This window comes from Camelus dromedarius, chromosome 5 (genome assembly GCF_036321535.1).
Source record: "Camelus dromedarius isolate mCamDro1 chromosome 5, mCamDro1.pat, whole genome shotgun sequence".
Taxonomy (NCBI): Eukaryota; Metazoa; Chordata; class Mammalia; order Artiodactyla; family Camelidae; genus Camelus; species Camelus dromedarius.
The window spans coordinates 89,259,340-89,282,744 of record NC_087440.1 but is presented as its reverse complement, the minus strand read 5'-3'; the positions used below and the strand labels follow the sequence as shown (position 1 = coordinate 89,282,744).

Here is a 23,405-nt window from a genome sequence, read left to right as displayed (position 1 = left end):
TCGTGATACATGTTGATCCAGCACACTCAAAAAGTTGCTGGGCAGAGTCCTATTGCAGAGCTCTTCAGTTTTGTGCCCTTAGAATCAGGGTCTGTGTCCCTTCTTACACACGGCCCCTTGTGCATGTCTGTGAGCTACTGATTTTTGTTTTCATGGGAATTTCATTAAAGAAAATGTGCAGGAGGATAGGGGAGTGCTTGGCATGCACAAGGTCCTGGGTTCAATCCCCAGTGCCTCTGTTAAGAGAGGAAAAAGAAAGAAAGAAAAAATGTGCATGTGAGAGGTGGCAGGTTGCTCTAGAAATCTGCAGTGGGCATGAAGGCTTCCCCCATCCCAGCAGACCCCAGTGTTACCTAACAGAGCCAATGTTCCTATGACTTAGGATCAGTTAACTATTTCTCTGTAGCTGACAGGGAGTTTAGGATTGTAATTGCCTTTCCTGTCACTTGTTAAGACATGTACTGTGATTTTCTGGTAGTCAGTTTTAATTTTTTCAAGATTAGAATCTTATTACTATTTCCTGCTAGTTAGTTCCAGTGGCCTGTTATTTATTTTCTTTTTTTTCCAGGTTATGTATATTTTCCTTTTATATATATATGTATTTTTGATTGAAGTAGAGTTGATTTACAGTGTTGTATTAGTTTCTGGTGTACAGCATAGTGATTCAGTTATACATTTACATATATATTCTTTTTTAGGTTAGTATATACATTTATAAATATCCTTTATAGGTTATTACAAGCCATTCAATATAGTTCCCTGTGCTATACAGTAGGACCTTGTTGTTTGTTTTATATATAGTAGTTTGTTATCTGCAAATCCGAAACTCCAAATTTATTTTTCCCCCACTTTCCCCTTTGGTAACCATAAGTTTGTTTTCTATGTCTATGAGTCTGTTTCTGTTTTTAAATAAGTTCATTTGTGTCATTTTATTTTTATTTATGTATTTATTTATTAAACTTTTTTTTGAGTTATAGTCATTTTACAATGTTGTGTCAAATTCCAGTGTAGAGCACAGTTTTTCAGTTATACGTGGTAAGTGCATTTGTGTCATTTTAAATTTTATTTATTTATTTGTTTGTTTGTTTATTTCCCCCTCTTAACAGAGGCACTCAGGATTGAACCCAGGACCTCATGTGTGCCAAGCATGTGCTCTACCACTGAGCTATACCCTCTACCCTGTGTCATTTTTTTAGATTCCACATATAAGTGATACCAGATGGTATTGGTCTTTCTCTGTCTGACTTACTTCACTTAGTATGATAATCTCTAGGTCCATCTATGTTGCTGCAAATGGCATTATTTCATTCTTTTTATGGCTGAGTAGTATTCCATTGTATAAATATACCACATCTTCTTTATCCAGTCATCTGTCGATGCTTCCTTTTTTTATTTTCTAGAGCAGCGTGAATGATATATGTCCTAAAAGTAGCTCTTGTTTTCTAAAATATGGATTGATTCAGGTCTGTCTGTTACTTTTGATGGAAAAAGAGAAGATTACTTTCCTGATCTAATGAAATGGGCCTCTGAAAATGGAGCCTCTGTCGAGGGTTTTGAAATGGTTAACTTCAAAGAAGAGGGCTTTGGATTGAGAGCAACAAGAGATATCAAGGTGAGTTGATAGGTAAGCTGTCGGTCTGGGAGCGTTGGACACCGTGTGGCATAGAGGACACAGGACCTGGTGGCAGATGCCGGGGGCCGGCTCTGAGCCTGTGGGCACCTCGGCAGCATGCAGCCCTCGCTCCCTCTCCCTGCCCAGCAGTCTCCCAGCTGACCACGTGGGTCCGGAGGAGCCTCCGTCTGGTGTTCTAGGTGGCCCCCGCCAGCTTGTCCTCTTGGAACCGTGCTGTTAACCAGTGAGTGGGGCAAGTCAGGTCACATTTCTGAGCCTTGGTTAGGAGACCGTAGATCATGCCTCGCAGGTTTTGAGATTTGAATGAAGAGAAGGATGTGGGCTCAGGTGTTTTGGGGGAGAGCACATAGGCCCTTGTGATAGACTGGCTGTGATAGGCAGGGTTGAGGATGTGGACCAGTTTTCTGTAAAGAATAACTGAGTGGCTGGAGGTACCACTTACTGAGATGGCAACAGCAGAGGTGATGGGAGAGGAGAGGAGAAACAGCCACGTGCTAAGGGACAGGTGCTTTTTCTCCACTCTTGGTCCTTCCTTCCAGATGAAGGGAGCAGCAGTCTCTTGATCTCCTCGGCCTCTCCCAGAGAGGAGGTGTGACAGTGTTTCATGGTTTTGGAAGAAGGAACTGGACTTAACCCTTTTCTCTGTGTGTGCCGGTTGCCACATGCATTCATTCCCTGTGCTCGCTCCACCTTGAGAGTTTTACAGGGCAGGCCGCACGTGGGGAGGCCTGTGGGGCTCCAGTCCTGCCTGTAACTAGGTGGGGGAGCCTGTCTAATTCTGGGATTCGGGAGGTGATATTTTGGGTGACCATCTGTTGTATTCTTGTGTCTCTTCAGTTGGTTTAGTTGGGGTGGAGGAAATGGATGTTATTTATTTGGGTCCCTTCAAACCTCCAGCAACAGTTTTGGTCAAGTTGTAGTTTACCTTTCAGTGACGCATTGATAAGCCATACACTGGTTTATTAGATAGCTGTTAAAAGCAAGTACCTGGCTTATACACCAGGCTTCCCCCCAAACCAGAGTCTCCTCCTTAATGATGCTTATAATCTATAGTAAGAGACAAGGCCCATGTAAAAATAATTTAAATAGTAGACATTGGTAGAAGGCAAGAGTAAACGAGATGTCACACGTTGTTCTCTTGTGTCAGACGAGAGGCATCGCCAGTGCGGACGCCACCCGGACTGTCTCAGCTGTGGACTGTCTTCACTCTGTGCGTGGTTTTAAGTTTTTAAAGCTCGATTGAGGCATAATTGAGATACAAAACTGCACACATTAATGTGTACACTTTGATGAGTTTGGACACGTGCAGATGCCTATGATACCATCACCATAATCAAAGTACTGCTGTTCAGTGCGTGCTTTAAGCAGACAGATACACATACAGGGATTCCTGAAAAGAAACATCTTGTGTTGCCAAAATAATGTGATTAATACGTTGGGGAAAAATTTGTAATTAAAATACGGCTTGTGGGCTTATGTGCTTTCGCTGGTAAACACGCACTTTGAGGTCAAACAGGTAGTGGAAGGAGTGTTCCTCTAGCTTCCAGCACTCAACAGCAGTTCACGCTGGCAGACCAGGGGTTTTGTTGGAGGTAGAATTTTGTTGTGTTTTGTTTTTAGGGCTTAATAAAAGTACAACAAAGAATAAATAAACAGCTTTGCACTCTATCCCAAATTGTTATATTTGCTCCAAATTTAAGTGGAAAGTCCCTTTTTGGATTTTCTTCTTGGTATATATAGTTTTTCTTTGGAAACAGGATTTGAAACCATGCCTCTGCTCATTTAACTGTAACATAAATGTTTACATTGAAAATATATTTGATGGTTAGAAATGAAGTCCTAATAGGCAGGCCTTAAGTTGTATTTCATTGTGATTAGGTTTCTGACCAAACATACAGTTGGATTGAAAATTGTAACATGTTTTGAAGATTCTCCTATTTTCTCATTTTTTTTTCTCCTAGGCAGAAGAATTATTTTTATGGGTTCCACGAAAATTACTAATGACTGTTGAATCTGCTAAAAATTCAGTGTTGGGTGAGAATAATTTCTGTTTGTTCAAAGCAAAGCAAAAATGATAAAATATTAAAAATTTCATTTTGTGGCGCTAAGGGCTGTACTTGGTTGTTTTCTCAACTAGTGAAATATTCCCATGAAGTGTTTTCCATGCTTGTAATCTGACATAGTAGAATGTCAAAAGAAAGGGACACCTGGCTTTAAATGTTATAAGACTTTTGAGGTATTCCTGTAACTTTAATATACAATTTGAATGAACACTGTGTAGAGTGGTCTGTGGAACTCATGCCGTTAACTTCTGGGTTAATTCAGGGCCCTTGTATTCTCAAGACCGGATTCTTCAAGCCATGGGCAACATCACACTGGCCTTTCATCTGCTGTGCGAGCGAGCCGACCCTAACTCCTTCTGGCAGCCCTACATTCAGACCCTCCCCAGCGAATACGACACCCCGCTCTACTTCGAGGAGGACGAGGTCCGCTGCCTTCAGTCCACGCAGGCCATCCACGACGTGCTCAGCCAGTACAAGAACACGGCTCGGCAGTACGCCTACTTCTACAAGGTCATCCAGGTGAGCCGCTGTGCACGACTGCCAGCATGTGGGACAGGGTGGGGAGGAAGGGGTGCTGGTCGCCTAAATGTGCCGCTTGAACACGTTGCTTTTTAAGTTAAAAGACATCTAGTCTGCTGTGCCTGTTTTAACAGACACACCACTGAAATATGGTTTGAGTCTGTCTGACTTCCTCAGGGTCCAGTGGTAGTGTAAGCAGCACTGGTTCCTAAGTTACGAAAGTCACTACATTTTTCTGAGAACAAAAGGTTACCGTGGAATTTTGGAAGCTATACCGTCTAGTACAAAGGATACTCCATGTGTAAATTTTCCAGGAAAATGAAAGTCTTTTTATGGGTTCTTCATATATATATATTACTATACATATATGTCAGTTTTACTACAAATATATAGTAAAATTGACAATTTGTGGTTTTCAAAATGTGCTGTGTATTATATTAATTTTAATTAGTTCTGAGTGAAAGTGTCCATAGGAAGCCCTACGAGGCTGTGAACGTTTGAATTTCTCTTGATGACTCCCTTCTGTGTGTGGGCAGTTCAGCCAGCCTTCTCTGTCCTTCCCAGTTAACAGCACTGACATGGCCGAGGGCCAGTGTCACGGGTCCCTCCAGCGCAGAGCGGGGAGTGTCTCAGCCTCCTGACTCTCTCATTTTCTCATTTGCCCATGAATCAGCTCCTGGGCTGCTGTGCCTGAGATGTGGCGAGAGGGAAAATGAGCTGCTCCCTTTCCCTTTTCTTTGGGCAATTTGGCAACCTGAATTGGGCTTGATTTGGTTGTTCCTCAGATGGTCTGTCTCTGCTGTGTCATATTGGCAAGAAATGGTAATCTCATTTCATTGCTACAGGAAATAATGGGTTTGTATGTGTGTGTGCCCGTCATATAACTTTACAGCATGTTTAGTGCACAAGAATATTACACCCAAAATTGTATCCTTCCCTATATCAAATACTTCAAATATATTTTAAAAAGATATGACACTTGTCTTCAAGTAGAAATCACTGTTTTCCTAAATATTAAACTTCAGAAATTCAAGAATTATCATACAGTATGTATATAGCATTTATTTCAAGTTTGCTTGATTAAAAAAAATATTAATGGGGCCAAACCACAACTTTGATTATTCAGTTAGTCTGCACCTCCCATCCTGCAGTCTAATGTGGCTCTTCGTGACCTGACAGGGTTGTGCCTTTATTCCTCATTCTTCATCCTGTATCTTCAGTGATTAAAAGTGAAGCTGACCTGAGCAGGTCTAAGCCTTTGTCATTTCCATTGTTAGGCAACAAATTGGAAACCAGCTCTTTTCACAAATGTGTTACTCAAATTGGGGCTGTTAGGTGGCAGCTGCCAGCAGCCTGTCCTGAGAAGTATCGCCTCTGTGATCAGGTCGAGGATTCTGGATTGGTGCTGAGTCTCCTGACAGCTGTCTTGGCGTGAACAATCTTTGGATTTTTATACACTCACTGGTCTGTTTATTTCAGTATTAACGAAGTAGTTTTGCAGTTTTGCTTCAAGGTTCAGTGAGATTGTCAATGACTGTGAGTCACTGAAATACTCTCTTTGTTCAGATGGAACCGTTTTATGTTATTCTTATGCCAGATCTCCTAATAACCCCCTGAAATAAACCCCTTTAGATGATGCTAAGGTGGCTGAATTATACCACAGTCTAGGTAGCAAATAGTATTAGTGTGAACATCTCAGGAACTAAGGAACCTCCTAGAAATAAACTTTTTCTAAGAATAATACAATTGCCATATGACTAACCAGAACAATTTGCATAACTTATAATGGATACAAATATCCTTCAAAAAAAAAAAAATCCACAGCCTTAAAGCATTAATGGATCTATCCATTATTCCCTTTTAGTTACTCATTTATTATTCCTTTTTTATTGAGAAATTTAATTAATAACTGTGAAACAAGGTATAGCCACATGCAAAATTCCCAATCAGATGCTGTCTTTTTTGCATAATTAAGCCAATCTTGAGTATTTGAAAATAATGGTCATGACTTTTAAAATGGGTGAAGGGGGTTAAAAGGTAAAAAGAAAAAAACAGGTGCAGAATCGGAACTTTCCTACTCAAAGACTTCTGTCGGCCAAGGATGGCGAAGAGTATTCCTGCAAGACTAGGGACTGGAGCCAAGTGGCCCGTCACAAACTCAAAATTGCTTTGAAATCTCTTGCTTTTCTTACTTTTGGGTTTTGGTCTTGCGTTTTTAAGTATTAAAAAATTCATGCAGTTGTAAACGTTTGCTGTAGTTTGAAAATCGTGTGAAACGACTCACCATCAAGTCAGGCTGGCATTGCAGGGAAGCAGCTTGGCTTCTCCCGTGGCCCTATGTGCCACTGGGTGTCGCCGGGAGCCCAGTTCCAGCGGGGGAAGCTCGGCTTCCGCAGAGTCAATGCCATTAGCCCCAGGATGCGGTCAATCTAGGGGCGGTTCTTTTTCAGAAAAAGGAAATGTGACAGTCAATTAACATTAGTGAAAATAGGCAGCAGAAGGGATGATTACTAATTGAAAATACATCAGAATGAGCTTTTGCAGAAAATTTCTTGATCAGTGATTTGAGAGCCTGTTGGAACAGGAGCTCCAGGCAGCCCAGGAGGAGCCATGCTGCTGTGACAACCAGGAGGGTGTAGGCTGTGGAGTAGAAAGTTTTTGCATAAGGATTCATGACAAAGAAAAACAGATTTAAACAAAAATTATTGTTTAAATATCATATTCTGAATCTAGCTGTGTTTCTAGTCCCAGAATGTTCTCCTTGCTTATAGAAGTCTTCAGTAACAGTGCAGAGTAAACATGAACGTTAACATTACACTGCTGTTATTTTGTAAGCCTCCTGTTTTCTCACCTCAGTACCAGACCGTGCATCTTCCTCACGTGTGTCCCGACTCAGATCCTGGGCGTTCGCTCCTTTTTACTACATGGATCACATCATCAGTGCACCGTTACTCGGGGGAGTGAGCAGGATTACAGCAGTTCATATTTAACATTTTCAGTTTGGTGACCTGCCCTCGGTTTGACCTTCCCTCCCGTCCCCTCCCCTCCCTTTCCCTTTTCATATCTCTTAACCTTTTTCAGGGTCATAGGAACCATCTTTCCAGAGAAAGCTGTACCTGTGGGCTATATCACAAACCCTAGCATACCATGTTGGGACCCAAATCCCAGAACCTGATTTGCAATTTTTCGTTATTACTTCCAATTTAAAGTCATTTTCCTAGGGCCTGTACCGAGCTCTGCATCTGAACTGAAACTCATTCTTTTTCTTGTGAGCTGACCGCTCATTTGAAGGGCTGCCAGCCACAGCTCCAGCCACTGTCTCCTGATGCACCAGTAGTGTGACAGCAAACATGACTGAGTCCGTGTGTCCGGTGGCGGTCCCCAGCCCCTGGGAGAGGGACGCAGAAGCGGCGGCAGCCAGTGCAGCCTTGCACACCGCTCCGGGCTTGAGGGTGTTTGTTCTAGAGGAGCGGTAGCGCCAGTACTAACCTAGTAGTTCTAAGTTCCTGCAGGTGGCTTTCTCTGCATTGTGCTATTTATTTTATTTTTTCTCTCCCTCTCTTTGGTTGTTGTTGCCTAAAAACTAGAAAAAGAATTTCCTGTGCTCTCTCGTCCCAGCATGTCTTCTTGGGCAACGGCTTTTTAGTGTGTGGCCTTGTTAGTTCAGGTTACTTTGTCTTTACCGTGTTTCACAGAGTTGCTTTAGAAGTTTTTCCAGGCCTCTGCTTGTCCTCATCTGTGCAGTGTGGCTCTGGCTTTATGATTCTTTAAGGTTTTTACATTACATCTACATTGTAATCTCCTTGAGCTGTGCAGAATACAGTGTGTCCTTTAGGCGTTCAACAGGCGATAGAATGTAACCAGAAGCCTCAGACTCCAGGAATGCTGCGCGCTACCTTGCACTGAGATCTAACACCTGCTGGTGAAACGTTCCGCTGCAGCTTAATGGTAGAGAAATGTCAGCACCCCAGCTCAGGAAGCTAAATTTAGACATTGTGGCTCAGCCACATGCTGGAAAAGGCTTGTGTGGATTGAGAACCTGAGTGGCAGTAGAATTTCTGTCAGTTTGTGACCTGGGGGCCCGGGGAGAGGAGAGGATTGATGGTGGGGGCAGAACTTGGCCTTGAAAACAGTTGCAGAGCTTCAACCTATAAAAATACACCCAGCAGACCAGGGCGTTCCGAAGTTCGGCTCCAAGTTGGGACTTCTGCATGCGGGACTCGTTTTGTGATAGGAATCCGTGGGAAGGTGGGGCTGGGAGGGTGGGGGAGTGGGACTTGGCTTAAACCCAACTTTGAAGCAGTGCGGTTGTATGAAAGGGAAACAAATCATATCTTGACTTAATGTAGGTGAGTGACAGCCCAAATATTTCACACCCATGTCAGTGATAAAGAAGTTAATAGATCCTGTGAATGTGCGGTTTGTTTAGTGGATAATCCCATCTAGTGGGCCAGGCGGGCGATGTGGGTGCTCGCGCGTCCTAAGGCTAAGAGCTGTCCTGGGGCACGAACATTTTTCTGTGTTGCTGAGACTGAATATGATGCTCTTGTAAGTAAATTCATGTGTACGGGGTTTGACAGAATAGAGGCATAGCTCTAAAATTACTATTTTTCCTTTGATCTTATAATTTAAGTGATTTATTCTACCTAACTTGGGTGTCCTCTTTTGTGTTGATCAAATTGGAGAGGTCCAGGGGAAGGGCTATTGACGGAGAAGCTCATTTGTGCGTCAAGTGCTGTGAATTATGTTTCAAGGCAGGCGTCCATGCAGCAGGCTTCCACTTTTCCTGCCTCCCACTGCAGGATGGAGGCAGGGGGTGTTAAGTTGGCTATCCTCCTGGAGCAGGCAACTTCTCCCACCCGGCCAGGGCTGCACTTGCTGCAAACAGGGTCCGCCACGAGGCAGAGGAAGATACCACCTTTAGCTGCTGGCATCCTGTGGTAGTTGTGGCTGGGCGGACAGCTGCTGCCCCATTTCTCGCTGTTCTGGTCTCTGATAGAGCCACCCAGGAGGAGGTGGACTGCCAGAGACGGATGTACCTGTGTTTTCCTGAAGCTCACACTTGTGTAGAGAAATCTGATCATGCACAAGGCCTTCGGGAACGCGCATCAGATTCTAGTCGAACCCCCTGGGCATTAACGTGCTTTAAAGACTCCGACAGCCCGAGGCTCGAGGGCCATGTATGTTGGCATGGACACGGGTGGGCGCCGGTGCCTGAGTGGCATGGCAGGGCAGGGCTGTGCGTGCATTTGGGGAACATCACCTCTTCCAGCGACAGAGCTGGTGGAGAGCGGGACATGGTGGGGAGAGAATGATGCCCCTTGACTTCAGGCTGTGCCGTGTTGGCCGGGCCTTACCCTGTCCTGTGAGCAGTGGTCTGTGCTGGGTGCCCCAGGGGACAGGCCTTACCGGGAGGGGGGAGTGGCTCCTGAGCGCATCGTAGGGACCTGTGGTCACTAACAGAAGATGCTGTGGGGGAACAGAGCCACCCCATCGGGGTGACTTTCCCTCCTCAGGGTTCTAGTCCTGACAGTCGTCCTGTGGGGGGGAGGCAGGCATCCACCCTTCCCATCGCAAGTGAGCAGTGGGAATGTGGGGTGGCCAGGCCAGGTCGGAGCAGGCCGGCCAGACCCCAGCCCCCCCTAACGGGGGCTGGCGGGACGCAATCTGTCTCTCCGGCTCTTTCTGGTCTTACTTTTGGGACAAAGAAATTGTCTACTTTGAAGGGCAGAGCAGTCTTATTTAAAATCTCTCTTGGCTCTTATTTCATGGAAAGCTGCGCATGGCCTTCCTGACAGCGAGGTCGTCCCCTGGGCCTGCGCAGGGCACCTGCTGAGGTTTCTTCCAGTTCCCGAAGGGGCCTGTCCGGCCTCAGTCTCACTGTGTACAGAGGTGGGAGCGGGTCCTGGAGAGGAAGCCATGGGCCGCTAGCCTTCCCCTGACGCCATGATGAAGCTGGTGGTCTTCTCTCTCTGTCTTTTTAAAAATCCTTACCAATTCGACTTTTAATCATATAAAAAATTGGAAACACTGGGACTTAGGAAAATCACTCTGGGCTTGCATATTCTCTGGAGCGTTTCCAGTGCCTCTGTGATCTTTGTTAGCGCCTCGGGCTGTCTTGCTGAGACACTGACCCATGTCCTTGCTTATTCCTGAGAGCTGACCTTGAGCATTATTAATTTGGGTTAAATGTACGTGAGTATTGTCCTTATTTAAGGCTTCTAGTCTGGTAAATTATTCATTCTAAACATGCATTTAATTTTCACCGTTTTTATAAATGCTGCAGATACATCATTTTAAAAATCTGATTTGTGTTTGTAACTTTTTGCTTGTTTTGTATAAATGTTACAGCAGTTCAAATAGATACAGACTTCACCTTGGGAATCTGGTGTTCTTTGTTTCTTCTGTTTTTTCCAGTTTTTGTTTCAGCAGCCTTTCAGCGACTCAAGCAATGAAACACTGTTCCTCTGTATTCCTGGTTCTAACTGGGGAAAACCGTCCCTCGTGTCCTGTTGGTGACACGCACTCCTTGGCTATTAGTGGAGGTCACATTTGGTGGTGTGTCTGTACCAGGGGGAGGCGTGGCCGCCCCGCGCTCTGTGTCTTCTTGTAGAAGTTTTCCAGGTACAGATTCTGGGATCTCCGGGCCGCCGTGTTGCTGGGATGCTCCTGTCTCCTGCCCTCACCTGACCCGCCGGCTCTGCTTTCTGGCAGCCTTCCTGTGAACCACAGCCTTCTTCCCCTTGCTCATTGGGTTACCTGACTCAAGGTCCTGGGCCCCTTGAGAACAACTGACTTTGGTAATCAGGGTTAGGAATGGAAGTCCAACAAAGTGATGCATGTAGATTGCCCCCATCTCTTGCTTCACACGTCATCCAGGTGTGTGTGTTGGTGGAAGCACCAGTGTGGGTGTGGCCACAGACCTCAAGGTGCAGGACCTTCCCTGCATGTCCTTAGTGGTAGGACTCGGGAAGGAAAGGAAATTAGCATTTATGGCTACGCGGGCTGTGTGTCTGGCACTGTGAGAGCTTTCTCGCCTTTTATTCCAGAAACTACTGCCTTCCCGTAAGAATCTGAGGCAGGTTAACCAAGTTAGACTCAGGAGAAATTTCCCGTCCCGTGCCCAGCTTGTTGGGGGTTTGATTAGTTCCCCCGGAGCCGGCACCACCCAGCTGTGCGGGCGAGGAGTGAGGCTGTGCAGCAAGTCAGGGTTGAGGCCCAGAGCCCCGACCCTAGAGAATGTTTTTCCCACTTCCCTTGTCTGCCTCCACAGACCGTCCTCTTTACAGTTCCTTCTCCCCACCCCACCCCCTGCCCTACCAGTCCTGGGTCTTTCCCACAAGTCTGATCAATAGAACTTTTTGTGAAGATACAAGTTTAAAAACAGAAGAAGCTTAAATCTTTCTTGAAACCTGCTGTTCTTTAGTCCCGAAGGTCTGTATCCAGTGGTCACATTCCCTGTCCTCTGGGATGGGGTTTTTGGGTATTATTTTTTGTTTTGAGTGTGTGTGATAAAGCAGGACCCTGCTTCTGTGTTTTGAGGCCTCCGACAAGCACTCTTGGGGGAACCTCCTCCGAGCGGGTAGGCATGCCGGTGACCACCCGTGCTGGTTGATGCTGACGCCCAGGTTCCGCGGCTTCCCTCAGAGCTGCGCTGCGCGTGCACTTTCTTATGACTGAAGAAATTATGGTTTAGGCTGCAGCTGTCCCTCAGCCGCTCTGGATCCTCCTCATCTTCCTTGGGGAGAACAGTTGCCGTGAAAGCAGGAGGAGGAGTAGAGACAGTGGAGGAAAGAGCACAGGCAGCATCAGTGATCGTATTATTAGTGTAGGATTTTTATCGCGCTAGGCCGGGGCCTCTCACAGCTGAACGCAGCCACGTGGCCGGGACGTGCCGGCCCCTACGTTTCAGAAGCACGCGGAGGAGCGAATCGAGCTGGGCCTCCGGTGAGTGAGTTACAGACCCACATCAGGGAGACGGTGAGGATGGTTGCTTGAACGGAAGGGTTGTTGAGTGAGTCTTCTCAGACTGGGGATGACGGCCCTGGGTGCTCTGTTGCCCTTGTTTTATGAGGTGCCGTCGATGAGACGTGAGCACAGGCCCAGCCCTCTGACTTCCCTGGACTTGGGAGCCCAGGGGCGGTGGGCTCCGCTGCCAGTGCTCGTACATGTTCGCCTTCTGCATTTACACCGCATACTGACCCCTACAACTGGTGCTGGCCGACTCGCTGATTTGAGTATTTAGTGCTTCATTCTCGCCCTGGTGGGTTAGACCCAGTGGACCACATCTTTTACTGTCAGAAGTTTTAGAGCAAATTTCTGCTGGGCCAATTATCCAAAAAAGTGCCCATGTGATGCAATCATTTTAAAGTAGCCTTGCCCTGCTGTCCTTGTAGGAGTCAGTGTCCTGGGGAAGAAGGAATGCCTCCTCCTGTGTCTGAGCTCATCCCCACTGGGTAAACTGGTCTGGCTAAGTCGGCGTCTGAGTTCCCTTATCTGCAGGAATGAGACATGGGTGCTGGCCGGCCAGGCTGCGTGGAGACGAAGAAGCTGGCTCCTCAGCGCGGCCCAGCAGACGGGTTCCAGCCCTGCGCTCCTCTGCGGGGTCTGCCTAGCCCGTCCTCTGGTCTCTGCTAGAGCACGGCCCCTGCCCAAGGTCCGAGTTTACAAGGCAGCCCTTCCTTCCCAGGTGAGCAGACTGCTTAGAGAGCCATTCCTTATATGGAGGCAAAATATGCTTTTCTGGAACCTTCATCTCATAGTTTTTTCCCCCAACTTTTAGAGCCAAAGAGTAGGTTTCGTCTTCTGCCATGAGTCCTCCTCTCTGTCTTCCCCATTTCATTCCGCAAACACCTCTCCGTGAGATGCAGCTGCTTGGAGTCAGCGGTTTACAAGGTTGATCAGAAGCTTGCATTCTGGGGTCTGTATAATTAAGTCAGTAAAAAGTGAGATTTAAGGGCACAGATTTAAAAAAAGAAAATCATGGAAGTTCAGAGAAGGAAGAGCCTTTCTGGCTGAGAAGCGGAGGAGGCCCTTTTTGTTTTCTGTCATTTTTCAGCGGGAGCAGTGGTGACTGGAGATCCCCTCGGACAGGCCCCGGCCCTCGCTGCCCCCGAGCTCGCTGTGCCCTCTTCTCCTGAAGCGCGTCAGTGTCTGTCTGCCTGCCTGCCTGACCAGGTGTTAGTGCACCGGGGTGGAGGGGCTTTATTTCATCTGCAGCGGACAGGTGCCCAGCGCGCAGCAGGTGCCCAGGCACGATTTGCTGAGTGAATGAAGCCACCAGCCAGCAGCTGAAACAGCGGCAAACAGCATTGAAGACAGCTGGTCAGACACAGGGCGTCAGCTCGCTTCCTCCCGTCAGCAGCGAGTGAGAGCTGTGATTCCTCTTTACCCTGAAGGAGAGACCCACTGAGCCCCAGGGTGGGTGTACTGGGCTGGGTCGCAGGTTGGGACCAGTTCCCGGAGCCCGTGCTGTCCTCCCTGCCCACTCAGGGTCCAGAACTCACCCACCTGTCACTCACTCACCTGCTTAGGGCTCTTCTGGACCCTGCAGGGGCTGGGAGTGGACGTCCACTGTGTTCCTCAGCTTGATTCTCCCTCTTTGTGGGCATGTTGTTTGTTCCCTGTGTCCAGGCCACCCTCTGCTTTTCCGTGGTCTGTCAGAGACCAGCAGCAACGACTGTGGTCACAGGTACCAGATCTTTCAATATTCAAGTCAGTTTTTTTGTTTTGTTTTATTTTTGATCTGGAGCATTTTGGACTTGTTTAAAGTGGCTGGGGGCTGGGGGGGGTCCTTTCTCTCACTTCAGAGTTCACCTTCCTTCCAGTGATGACCGACACCCAGTCCAGGCCACTGTCCTCCCTTCCAAAGGGTCTCTCCCCTCTTGACCCCTCCCGTCCAGCTCTGTGTGTGGAGCTACAGAGATCCTTTTTTAACATAAACTGCACTGTACCGCTGGGTCCCATGACACTTGGGATAAACTCAGAAGGTCAGGGCTGCCGAGTTCGCCCTCCTCCCCATCTTCAGGTGCATCGCTGGTACCCCTTCCTCCACATCCCTGCAGCCCACCCCCCTGGCTGCAGTCAGTTCCCCGGTCTTATGCAGCCTCTCGGCCGCAGGGCTTTGCCGTCTGCTCGCTTTCTGCAGGGACTTCCCCTGGCTCTGTGAGTGGCTGCCTCCTCCTCAGTCTGTTGGTTTCAGCTCAGATGTTGAAGGCCCAGTGAGGCTTTCCCTCACCGTAAAGTAGATCTCCTTATCCTCCGAGTCAGTGTGTTAGTCAGGACTCTTCAGAGAAGCAGAACCAATGGGACGTATGCATGTATTTAAGAGGAGATTTCTTTTAAGGAATTGGCTCACACAATTTGGAGGCTGGCAAGTTCAAAATTTACAGAGCGGGCTGGAGACCCAGGAAAGAGCAGACGTTTCAGTTCACGTCTGAAGGCTGTCTGCTGCAGACTTCCCTCCTGCTTGGGGGAGGTCAAACTTTGTTCTCTTTGGGCCTTCAATTGATTGGATGAGGCCCACCCACTTTAGGGAAGATAGTCCACTTTACTCAAAGTCCACCAATTTAAATGCTCCCCTCCAATAAACACCCTCACAGAAACATCCGGAATAATGTTTGACCAACTATTTGGGCATGTGGTCTGGCCAAGTTGACGTATAAAATTCGCCATCACAGTTAGTATGCTGTTGATTTATTTCATAGCACTCGTCACTCTCTGTAATTGCTTTTTTAAAAGATTTTTGTTGAAGTGCGGTCAGTTTACAATGTTGTGTTAATTTCTGGTGTCCAGTGTGATTGCTTTTGATTTATTGATGTGTTGACTTACTGTCTGTGTCTTCCCCTGGAGTGACCTTGCTCTCCAGGTCCCAGCGTGGCCCTGCTGCCGGCACAGTGCCCAGCACACAGGTGACTCGGGCAGAGCTTGTTCAGTGGGAGCCGATTGCCCTCCAGCTCCCCACGTGTGAGTCTCATGTGGCTGGGCCCTGGTGCAAGGTGAGTGACCGAAGTCCCACCCGTCCTCCACTCCGCATGCCAAGTCCCTGCCGAGCTGCATTCACAGACTGGCAGCTTTGTCTAGTTTTCACAAAGGTCCTTGTCAAGACACTGACCTTGATGGGAGCCATGTGAATGAGGACTGTCCCAAGTCCTACAGAACATGCCGTCGCTCTGCCTAAGACTCCGTGGCCCTGGACGCCGTGTGCTGGCCTTTCTTCCTCTGTCTTCTAAGATGTGAAACTTGCAGTGAGGGAAGGAGTTTCAGATCCTCTGCTTTTAGCAGACTTAATCAAGCATCTGTACATGTGACTGGTTTATATTCTCTAGGGCTACTGTTCTTTTCTCCGTTTAAAAAAAAGATATTTTCCGAAAGATGAGGTCACGTGAAATGTACTGAGCAGCACTGTCCGCTTCTGGTTTTATTTCATTCTCACCCGGTGTTTGCGACCAGGCTTTTAGAGGGCTCAGATCCCGAGTTCTCTGCAGGTGTACTCTGGGCCGGTTTCCATCACCTTCCCACTGGATCTCCTCCTGCTGCTGTGTTCCGTCCGCTGTGAGTCCATTCCGCCAGGGCTTCCTGATGGCCCTGGGACTTGTGTCTGCTCCAGTGACCCACTCTCCTCTGCATGTTGGTGTGTGGCCATCTGAGGCCATATCTATTCCTCCTGACCCTCTCCCTGACTGTTTCCTCCTGGAAGTGACTGGCCATCTTCACCTCACATATGACTGTAGCAGAATGCCCTGCAATTACTGACAGTTTAAGCCCGAGTTACAGTTTTGGAGGCTGTTACTTTCAGGCCCACCGTGTTCTTTAGTCCACCTCCAGCTTTGTCACGGGGTACAGTTTGGGTACTTTCGTCCTTTCACAGATTGATTTTATTCTTTCAGCTTAAAAGAAAAAGTGAGTTCTAAATATTAGTAATTGAAAACATAGCATGGGTATCATGTTTCTTTTTATTCACATTCAGCCTCATCAGGGAAAAAATTATAGTAGTATTCATTTACATTTTTTAAAAAGTCAAATAACTACCTATTTAAAATATCTCTGAATGCTTGCTTCTGCCCCAGTTTGGTGGTAGATGCTGTAAGAAGATAGAAAAGTAACACGAGGGCCTTGCCTTCTAGGAGGTTACAGTAGAGGCAGGAGGAAGACAGCTGGCAGGAAATGATGAAGAACAGAAGTGATGGACTGAAGCGGTGACCACTCCCTGAGCTCCGTGATGCCTGGGGCGCCAGGCGGTACCTAGGTTGGGGCCTGAAAGCCAGATCATCTGGTTGGGGAGGGAAATACCACCAGCAGAGGTATGGAGTTGAGGGCGGCAAGGTTATACCGAGGGGGAAGACAGCCTAAGCCCGGCAGAGACCACAGCCGCTGGACTTGAGGGAAGCTGTTCACAGATTTCAGCGGGACCCGCTCCCGCAAGTCAGGCATGGCCATCTCCCTGGGAGGCCTGCGCTTCTGCGGCCCAGGCCAGTGTGAGGTGAAATGGCTGCAGCCTCAGTAGTCGTATTTCATGACACCTGCCCAAGTGACTCAAACTCCCTGAGCGAGCCTCAGTTTCCCCAGTTACATCCTGTCCTCTCTCACAGCTAAGATATTGGGGGGTAAAATGTGCTCTTAAAACGTAGAACATTCTATTAATGTAATTGCCCAGAAGCTGGCTTTGAGCACCCTGCAGAGATGTGGGAAAGGAAAGTTCCTGTACTGTGTGTAAAAGGCAAGAGGATGAAACAGAAAGGCCTGTTCATGGGAGCTGGGATGGAGGGTGCGGGAAGGAGGGAGGGAGAGAGGGGATGAGGCCAAAAATGAGGCAGGAGCCGGGCATGAGGTCCTTCGGCAGGCCTTAGGATTTCTGTCCTGCGTGTGAGAGGGTGCCCAGGGGCAGAGTGATCACATTAGCCTGGGTTTGTTTACTTGCCTAAAGGAGGCCAAAGGACCAGTCAGCCTGAGGAATCTGAGAAGTGTTTAAAGGGGGAATTGACAGTATCTGGTGACTGACTGGAGCAGAAGAGTCTGGGGGAGAGTTAGTTAAGGGTGATCTTGAGGTTCCTGGAATAAAATGGTTTTAAGTTGACTTTCCTCTCCTTGTTCATAAACTGACTTTCCAGCCTTTCTCTCCCTCACCTTTATGGTGTAGAAAGGAAACTTTTGATCCTAAATTTCAAGCTTATTCGAACTTGCTTAAATCCAAGACACCAAAAGCAGTCTTGTATCTGAGTTTCTAGTCCAGACAGGTTTATTTTGTACTTTGGAATATATATTTCAAACAGAAATCTCCTGAATGCAAAAGCCAAGCCTGGAGCAAAATTTTATTGTGAAATTATAAGCTTGTGAAAGTGAAGGTTTTAATGGAAGTGCTCACCCGAGCCTCACCGTAGTGACACGCACAATAGCTCTTCAGACGAGCAGCTTTCAATTTAAATATCAGTGATTTCAAGACGGTCTCTAATGAATTTTAAAATCTTTGTGTTAGTCTCATGTTTTTTCCTTAAATGCTGTGAAGTCATTTAAAATTAATAAGCCCGTTTTTATTTGACAGCGTTTACATGAGAAGTGCTCCCATCGGCTTGGAAGGCCTTGCTCTTGCGTGGTCTTCTCACTGGTCCAGTGCGCATTACTGGCTGTGGTTTCTGGAACCAGAAGGGCAGCGGCTTCCAACTAACGGGCCGCTGTACTTACCGGGGGCGCTGCCTGGGCGCAGCTGCTGTGTCTGAACGCCGGCACTCCTTCTCCGGGAGGCGGGCGACGTGGGGGCAAGGGCGTCGTTTCAGTTAGCGCTAACGGAGCTGTGAAACAGGGCTGCCGGGAGCTGGTGACGTCTTTACCAGGGTGTGTGGCGGTCTTAGGAGTATTATTCCCAAACTGAGAAAGGTCCTCTGGAAAGGGTCAGTCTGTGTCTCTGTCTCACACACACGTACGCACACACGTAAGCGCGCACACCCCTCACAATCACAGAGAAGTCTCTGCGCCCAGGCCTTCTCTCTCCAGCAGTCACCCCGTTCATCCAGCGCCAGAGATACCCAAGGAGCCTTGTTAGGTGACGCCGTGGCTCCTGGTTTCCAGGAGCTCTCAGTCCAGCAGAAACCCAAATCCAGCCCAAGGTTGGAAGAGCAAGCAAGAGGAGCTAGCCCAGAGGTGAGGGAAGCGGCAGAAAGAGTGGGGTGTCAGGAGGAGCTTCCCAGAGGTGAGCGTGGTAACTGACCCTGGAGCAGGTCCGGAGTTTGGGGGATCAGGGGCAAAGAGCGCAGCCTGGCCGCTCAGTGCAGTTCGAACATGGTGTGCGTAGGAGCGGTGGCAGGGAGGGTGGTGAGAGGCAGAGGCTGGAAAGGAGGGAACAGGATAGTGCCGGGGCCTTTGTTCAGCCCTGCCAGGTCCGGGGGTAGTCATTCCCATTTCACAGTGAAGAAATTGAGGCCCGTCTGCTGATCTGTCTGTTCCAGGACTTAAACTCATACCTGATCATCGGTACAGCAGGACTTAGAGTCATACTGAGTCTGAAGGATCTTCCCTGCCTATGGTGTCACCCTGACTTCATCTGATAACCGTGGGGGCTGGTTCCTCCCTCCTTTCATGAATGCTTACTGAGTGCCCACTGCTTGGTCATCTGATTTGTGTGTCGTCATAAGCAGTTAGAGTGCTGGAAAGAGCGGGTTTTGTACTCCAGAGTCCCACTCAGATGGAAGCCCCACAGAGGCAGGGTTGGCCCGTGTTGTTCAGGCACCAAGACCTGTGAGTGCAGGCGCATGGCAAGAGCTCAGTAAGCAGCTACTTGACGAGAAATACAACTCCTGTCTGGGGCCAAGAGTAGGTAGTGACTGAGTTTGCAGTGTTGACACTTTGCACACAATCCTGGATTTCCTTTTGAGGGTGTGGGTAGCGCTAGCTTCCTGGAGAGGCTGCTTTAGGAGTGAAAAATGCCACAGGACATAACTGTGGACCAGATCAAACTGGCATTAAGAAAAAGTCGTTCTAAGCCACCCCACTGACTGATTTTCTTTTTAACTTAAAAGGGGTGCTTAATCTCAGCAAGACACTCATCCTGGTGCCGTGAGAGTAGGAGAGTGACTGTGAATGTGGTCAGAGAGGCGGCAGGTGGCATCAGGCGTCAGGCTGTCTTACTGGGCCTGTCCCAGCGGACACCTTTGTCAGTATAGCAATGAAGGCCTCGGAGGCCTGCCGGTCAGCCTTCTGGGCAGTGAGACACCGAGGACACCGCTCTCTAGACTAGACCTGTCTTGAGTCACAGAGCCCTGTGCCACACTGGAGGACTGACGACTGGGCCTCAGAACCCTGGGTCCTGTTCTCCGACAGCAGCTCGTTCTGGGACCCTGGACCAGCCACTCATACTCTTGTGGCCTCAGTTTCCACGCTTATTATAAAAGGGCAACTGCCCTGTCTCCCCTGCAGGAGTGTGAGGGCAGGTGAGAAAGAAGGAAAGCCCTTTACAGGAATGCGTGTTTTTTTAAAAAGAAGCTACCTGCCACTTCCCCTTGGGGTCCTGCAGAGGCGAGTCTTGGGTGGGTGTGGAGTGAGCTGGGTGGCTGGGATGGGTGCTGCGGGTCAGAGAACCACGGCGTGGCTTTTACAGTCAAGGCCCTGTGGGTGCAGAGGGCGCCGGCTCAGCCCATCCTCCCCTCAGTCTGGGAGGGGATGAGACCAACGGGGAAAAACTAAATGGCGAGAAAACACTCCAATAGCAGTTTATAGCAATAGAAGGACTTGGCCAGTTGGTGGAGGATCAGTTACCACAATTCTAGGCAAAAACTAAGAGAGCTTCAGAGGCAGGAGAGATTCAGGTGACTAAGAGTTTACCACAGAAGAAGCATGCCTGCACTCTACAGGCGGCAAAGATCAATAGAGCTTCCAAACATTAAACATTATAAACTGCTTTTTTAGTAAGATTTATGTTCAGTCTCTCCAAACATTATACATGGCAAGTAGTAGAAAGAGGTAAAAATAGTATGTTTCTATTGATGGATTATATCATGTTTAATGAATAGGCTTTTGACTACGTTGGTCGTTTAAAATGGTCAGTGTTAATAGAATAAATACATAATAGAAAAAGAATGGTCAGGCCATCTAGTAGCTCTCTGTAGGAGTAGCCTTCGGTGGCAAAGGTGAATAGTTTGGGAAATGTTCTGTTGACTTTTTAAAATTGAGATTTAATTTACCCACATAAAGCACACACATATTAAGTATAGATAGTTTTCATGCTGAGTAACTGCAACCGAGACCAAGATACAGAACGTGTCTAGCATCCCAGGAAGCCCCTAGTCTCCTTCCCTGTCTGCATCCTCCGCTCTTCTCCAGGGGGGCCCACTGTTCGGATTCGGTCCCCAGAGGTGAGCTCTGCTTGCTCGCGAGCTTCCGGAATAGAGCTGTGCAGCTTGGGCTGGTTCGCACCTGCCTTTTGCTCAGTGTAATGCTTGGGGTGCAGCCACGTCGCTGGGTGTAGCAGTAGTTTCTTCTCTTCTTGTTGCGGCATAGTTTTCCAGTGTACGACTATAGCGCAGTTTATCCTTTCTCTTATGGGTTGGCTTTTTGGTGGTTTCCAGTTTTTGGCTATTGCAAACAAAGCTGCAACAAGGAATCCTGTACATGTCTTCTTATGAACATATGCATCCTTCTTCTGGGTGTTTTTTTGGAAGAAAAAGAATTACTGGGGTATTGGACAGACATACAAGTAGCCTCAGTAGACACTGATGAACTGTTTTCCAAAGTGGCTGAACCCATTTAGTGGCTGAAGCAGTGCACGAACGTTCTGGTTGCCCCCTCACTAGCGCCGGGCCGTCCTGCCGGTGCGCGTGTGTCTCGCTGTGGTCCTGACTTCCCCTCCCCGGTGATGGGTGCTGCTGAGTGTGCTTCCACCTGCTTTGTAGTGACTTGGGTGCCCTCTTTAGGGAAGTGCCCGTTCAAATCTTTTACTCATTTAAAACAAAACTCTAATAATATATTTTATTTAACCCACTATAGCTGAAAGGTTAGCCTTTAAAAATATAATCACTATCAGATGATTTATGATGTATTTTGCATTTTTTATAATCTTCAAAATCCATTGTGTATTGGGGGGATACAATGTTGTGTAGTGTTTCAATTGTGGCAAAATATAGGTAACATAAAATTTCCCATTTTGACCAGTTTGAAGCATCCAGTTTAGTGGCAGTAATTACATTCATAATGTTATGCGGCCATCACCACTATCTATTTCTAAGACTCCTTTACCACCTTAAACAGAAACTCTGTAACTGTTAAGTGGTGACTCCCCATCCCTCCAGCCCCTTCCACTGCCAATTTATAATTTGGTGTTTTCTTCTGGATGTGTGCCCTTTGTAAGACACATGTTTGGACTAGCTCCTCCCAGCCCGTGCTTGCCTAGTCACTTTCTTAATGGTATCATTTGATGAATAGAAGTTCTTAATTTTAATGAAGTCTTATTTACCAGTTTTTTTTTTTATAGATGGTTTTGTGTGTGTGTGTGTGTGCACGCGCGCGCACTTTTAAAGAACTCTGCCTAGCACAGTGGCTCTCAGCCGAGAGCCGTCTGCCCCTGGAGGGAGGAGACGGTTTTGGCTCTCACAGTCGGGCCAGGGATGCTGCCAGGCCTGCAGTGCACAGGGCGCTCCCCACAACAGCGGGTTTTCCAGCCCCAGACGTTGGAGTGCTGCGGGGGGAGCACCTCGGTGCAGGATCATGACCATGTGCTCGTAGGTTTGTTTCTGGAAGTTTCACCGCTTCACCTTTCACGTGTAAGTCTGTGATGCATCTCTCTTGAGCCCATGTTTGTGTGATGAGAAGAATTTAAGAGAAATCTTGATCTTCCACATCTGTGCCCCCCCCCAGCCTTTTATTTAAAACAAAACTCAGTACATTAATTATCAGGGGCTTTGTAAGGAACATATTAACATACAGAAGTGAAGTTTTGGTATTTGGTGATCTACAGGCAATATTTGAAGCACGAAGTAAACGGCCTGGCATTTGCAGAAACTGAAGATTTTTCCCCCTTCCAGTTCAGTTAATAAGGACTTGATTTAGAGTTTTTGTTGTTGCTTTTTAACTTCAGGTTACAGCCACAGTGAAAACTACCCCCCCGCAAAGATGCAATTCATACAATAAGTCGACTCTGCAGTGTGCCTTTTATTAGACTGTTAGCTGGTTCTCTGCGTGTAAGCATCGTGACCGGCTAGACTCTTGGCAGGTGGAAGGGGATTTACTCGTTTCTCCGTTGCAGCTCAGCTGTATTTCCGCTTGTCAGGTCTCCTGTAAAGCTGGCCACTTAAACACGCAAGCCCTAATAAAACAGGTTGTGATGTTTCAGGGTCGTTAGGAGAAGGAGAAAAAGCTTTCAGAAGTGGTGTTTTTGAACCACATAGGCAGCTGTTCTTTGAGAGGACGGCAAGGACAAGTGTGTTGTGAGAACTTTTGCCTGTGTTTACTGGTTGTGTCGAGTACATTCATGGTATTCTTATGTCAAAATCTAGTTTTATATAAAGAATTTATGGCTGTTGAGTGGTCAGATTGGGGAAAAGGTCACCTTGTCCACCATACACTGGGGGATGGTAATTGCTCTGCTGTTGAAACTGCCCCTGGCAAGGGGATCGAGTGGTCTAGGGTCAGATGCTTAGATCTTGCTTTAAAATCCTTAAAAACACATGTTGCTATTTTAGGGCAACACTTGTTCCCCTTTTTCTACATTTGTGTGAATGGCGTGAACTAGAAAGGTGCGAATTTGGAATCTACACCCGGCTTTGATTCACAGCTCTGCCTCTAATAACCTAGGGATGGCGGGTCACTTAGCCTAGGTCCCCCCCCCCCCACCCCGGTAATGGGGGCGCCAGTCACTGCCTTATGCTGGTCCTGGGAGGGTTAACTGAGAAATGGAAGAGCACTTTGTGAAGTCAGGTCCTCACATCCATGTGACGTACCCACTGTATGGTCTGCTCAGTGTTTTTCTTCTTTTTCCTTTTTTTTTTTCCATTTCTTACTATGAAATGTGTTACATTTATTGGAGATAGTACTTGAAGTTGGGCGAGTGGATTTGGGTGACCTGGGCATGTTTCTTCTGGGGTGTAGATTCTTCATCTGTGAAATGGGGATGATGGTGGTATCGCTCTTACAGGGTTCTTGTGAGGTTTACATTTGTTATGTGCTGGGTGCTCACTAAATGCTGATTATTATTTTATTGTTACTGC

At 47.5% G+C, this 23,405-nt stretch overlaps 1 protein-coding gene across 1 annotated transcript in view; it reads left to right on the top strand.

Annotated features, from left to right (window-relative positions):
- SETD3 (SET domain containing 3, actin N3(tau)-histidine methyltransferase) overlaps nucleotides 1-23,405 on the top strand; it is a 68,296-nt gene that overhangs the window by 16,569 nt on the left and 28,322 nt on the right. The window contains exons 4-6 of the mRNA XM_031454291.2: nucleotides 1,464-1,612; nucleotides 3,595-3,667; nucleotides 3,959-4,215. Coding sequence (XP_031310151.2) covers nucleotides 1,464-1,612; nucleotides 3,595-3,667; nucleotides 3,959-4,215 — 479 coding nt within the window. The remainder of the gene's footprint in view (nucleotides 1-1,463; nucleotides 1,613-3,594; nucleotides 3,668-3,958; nucleotides 4,216-23,405) is intronic.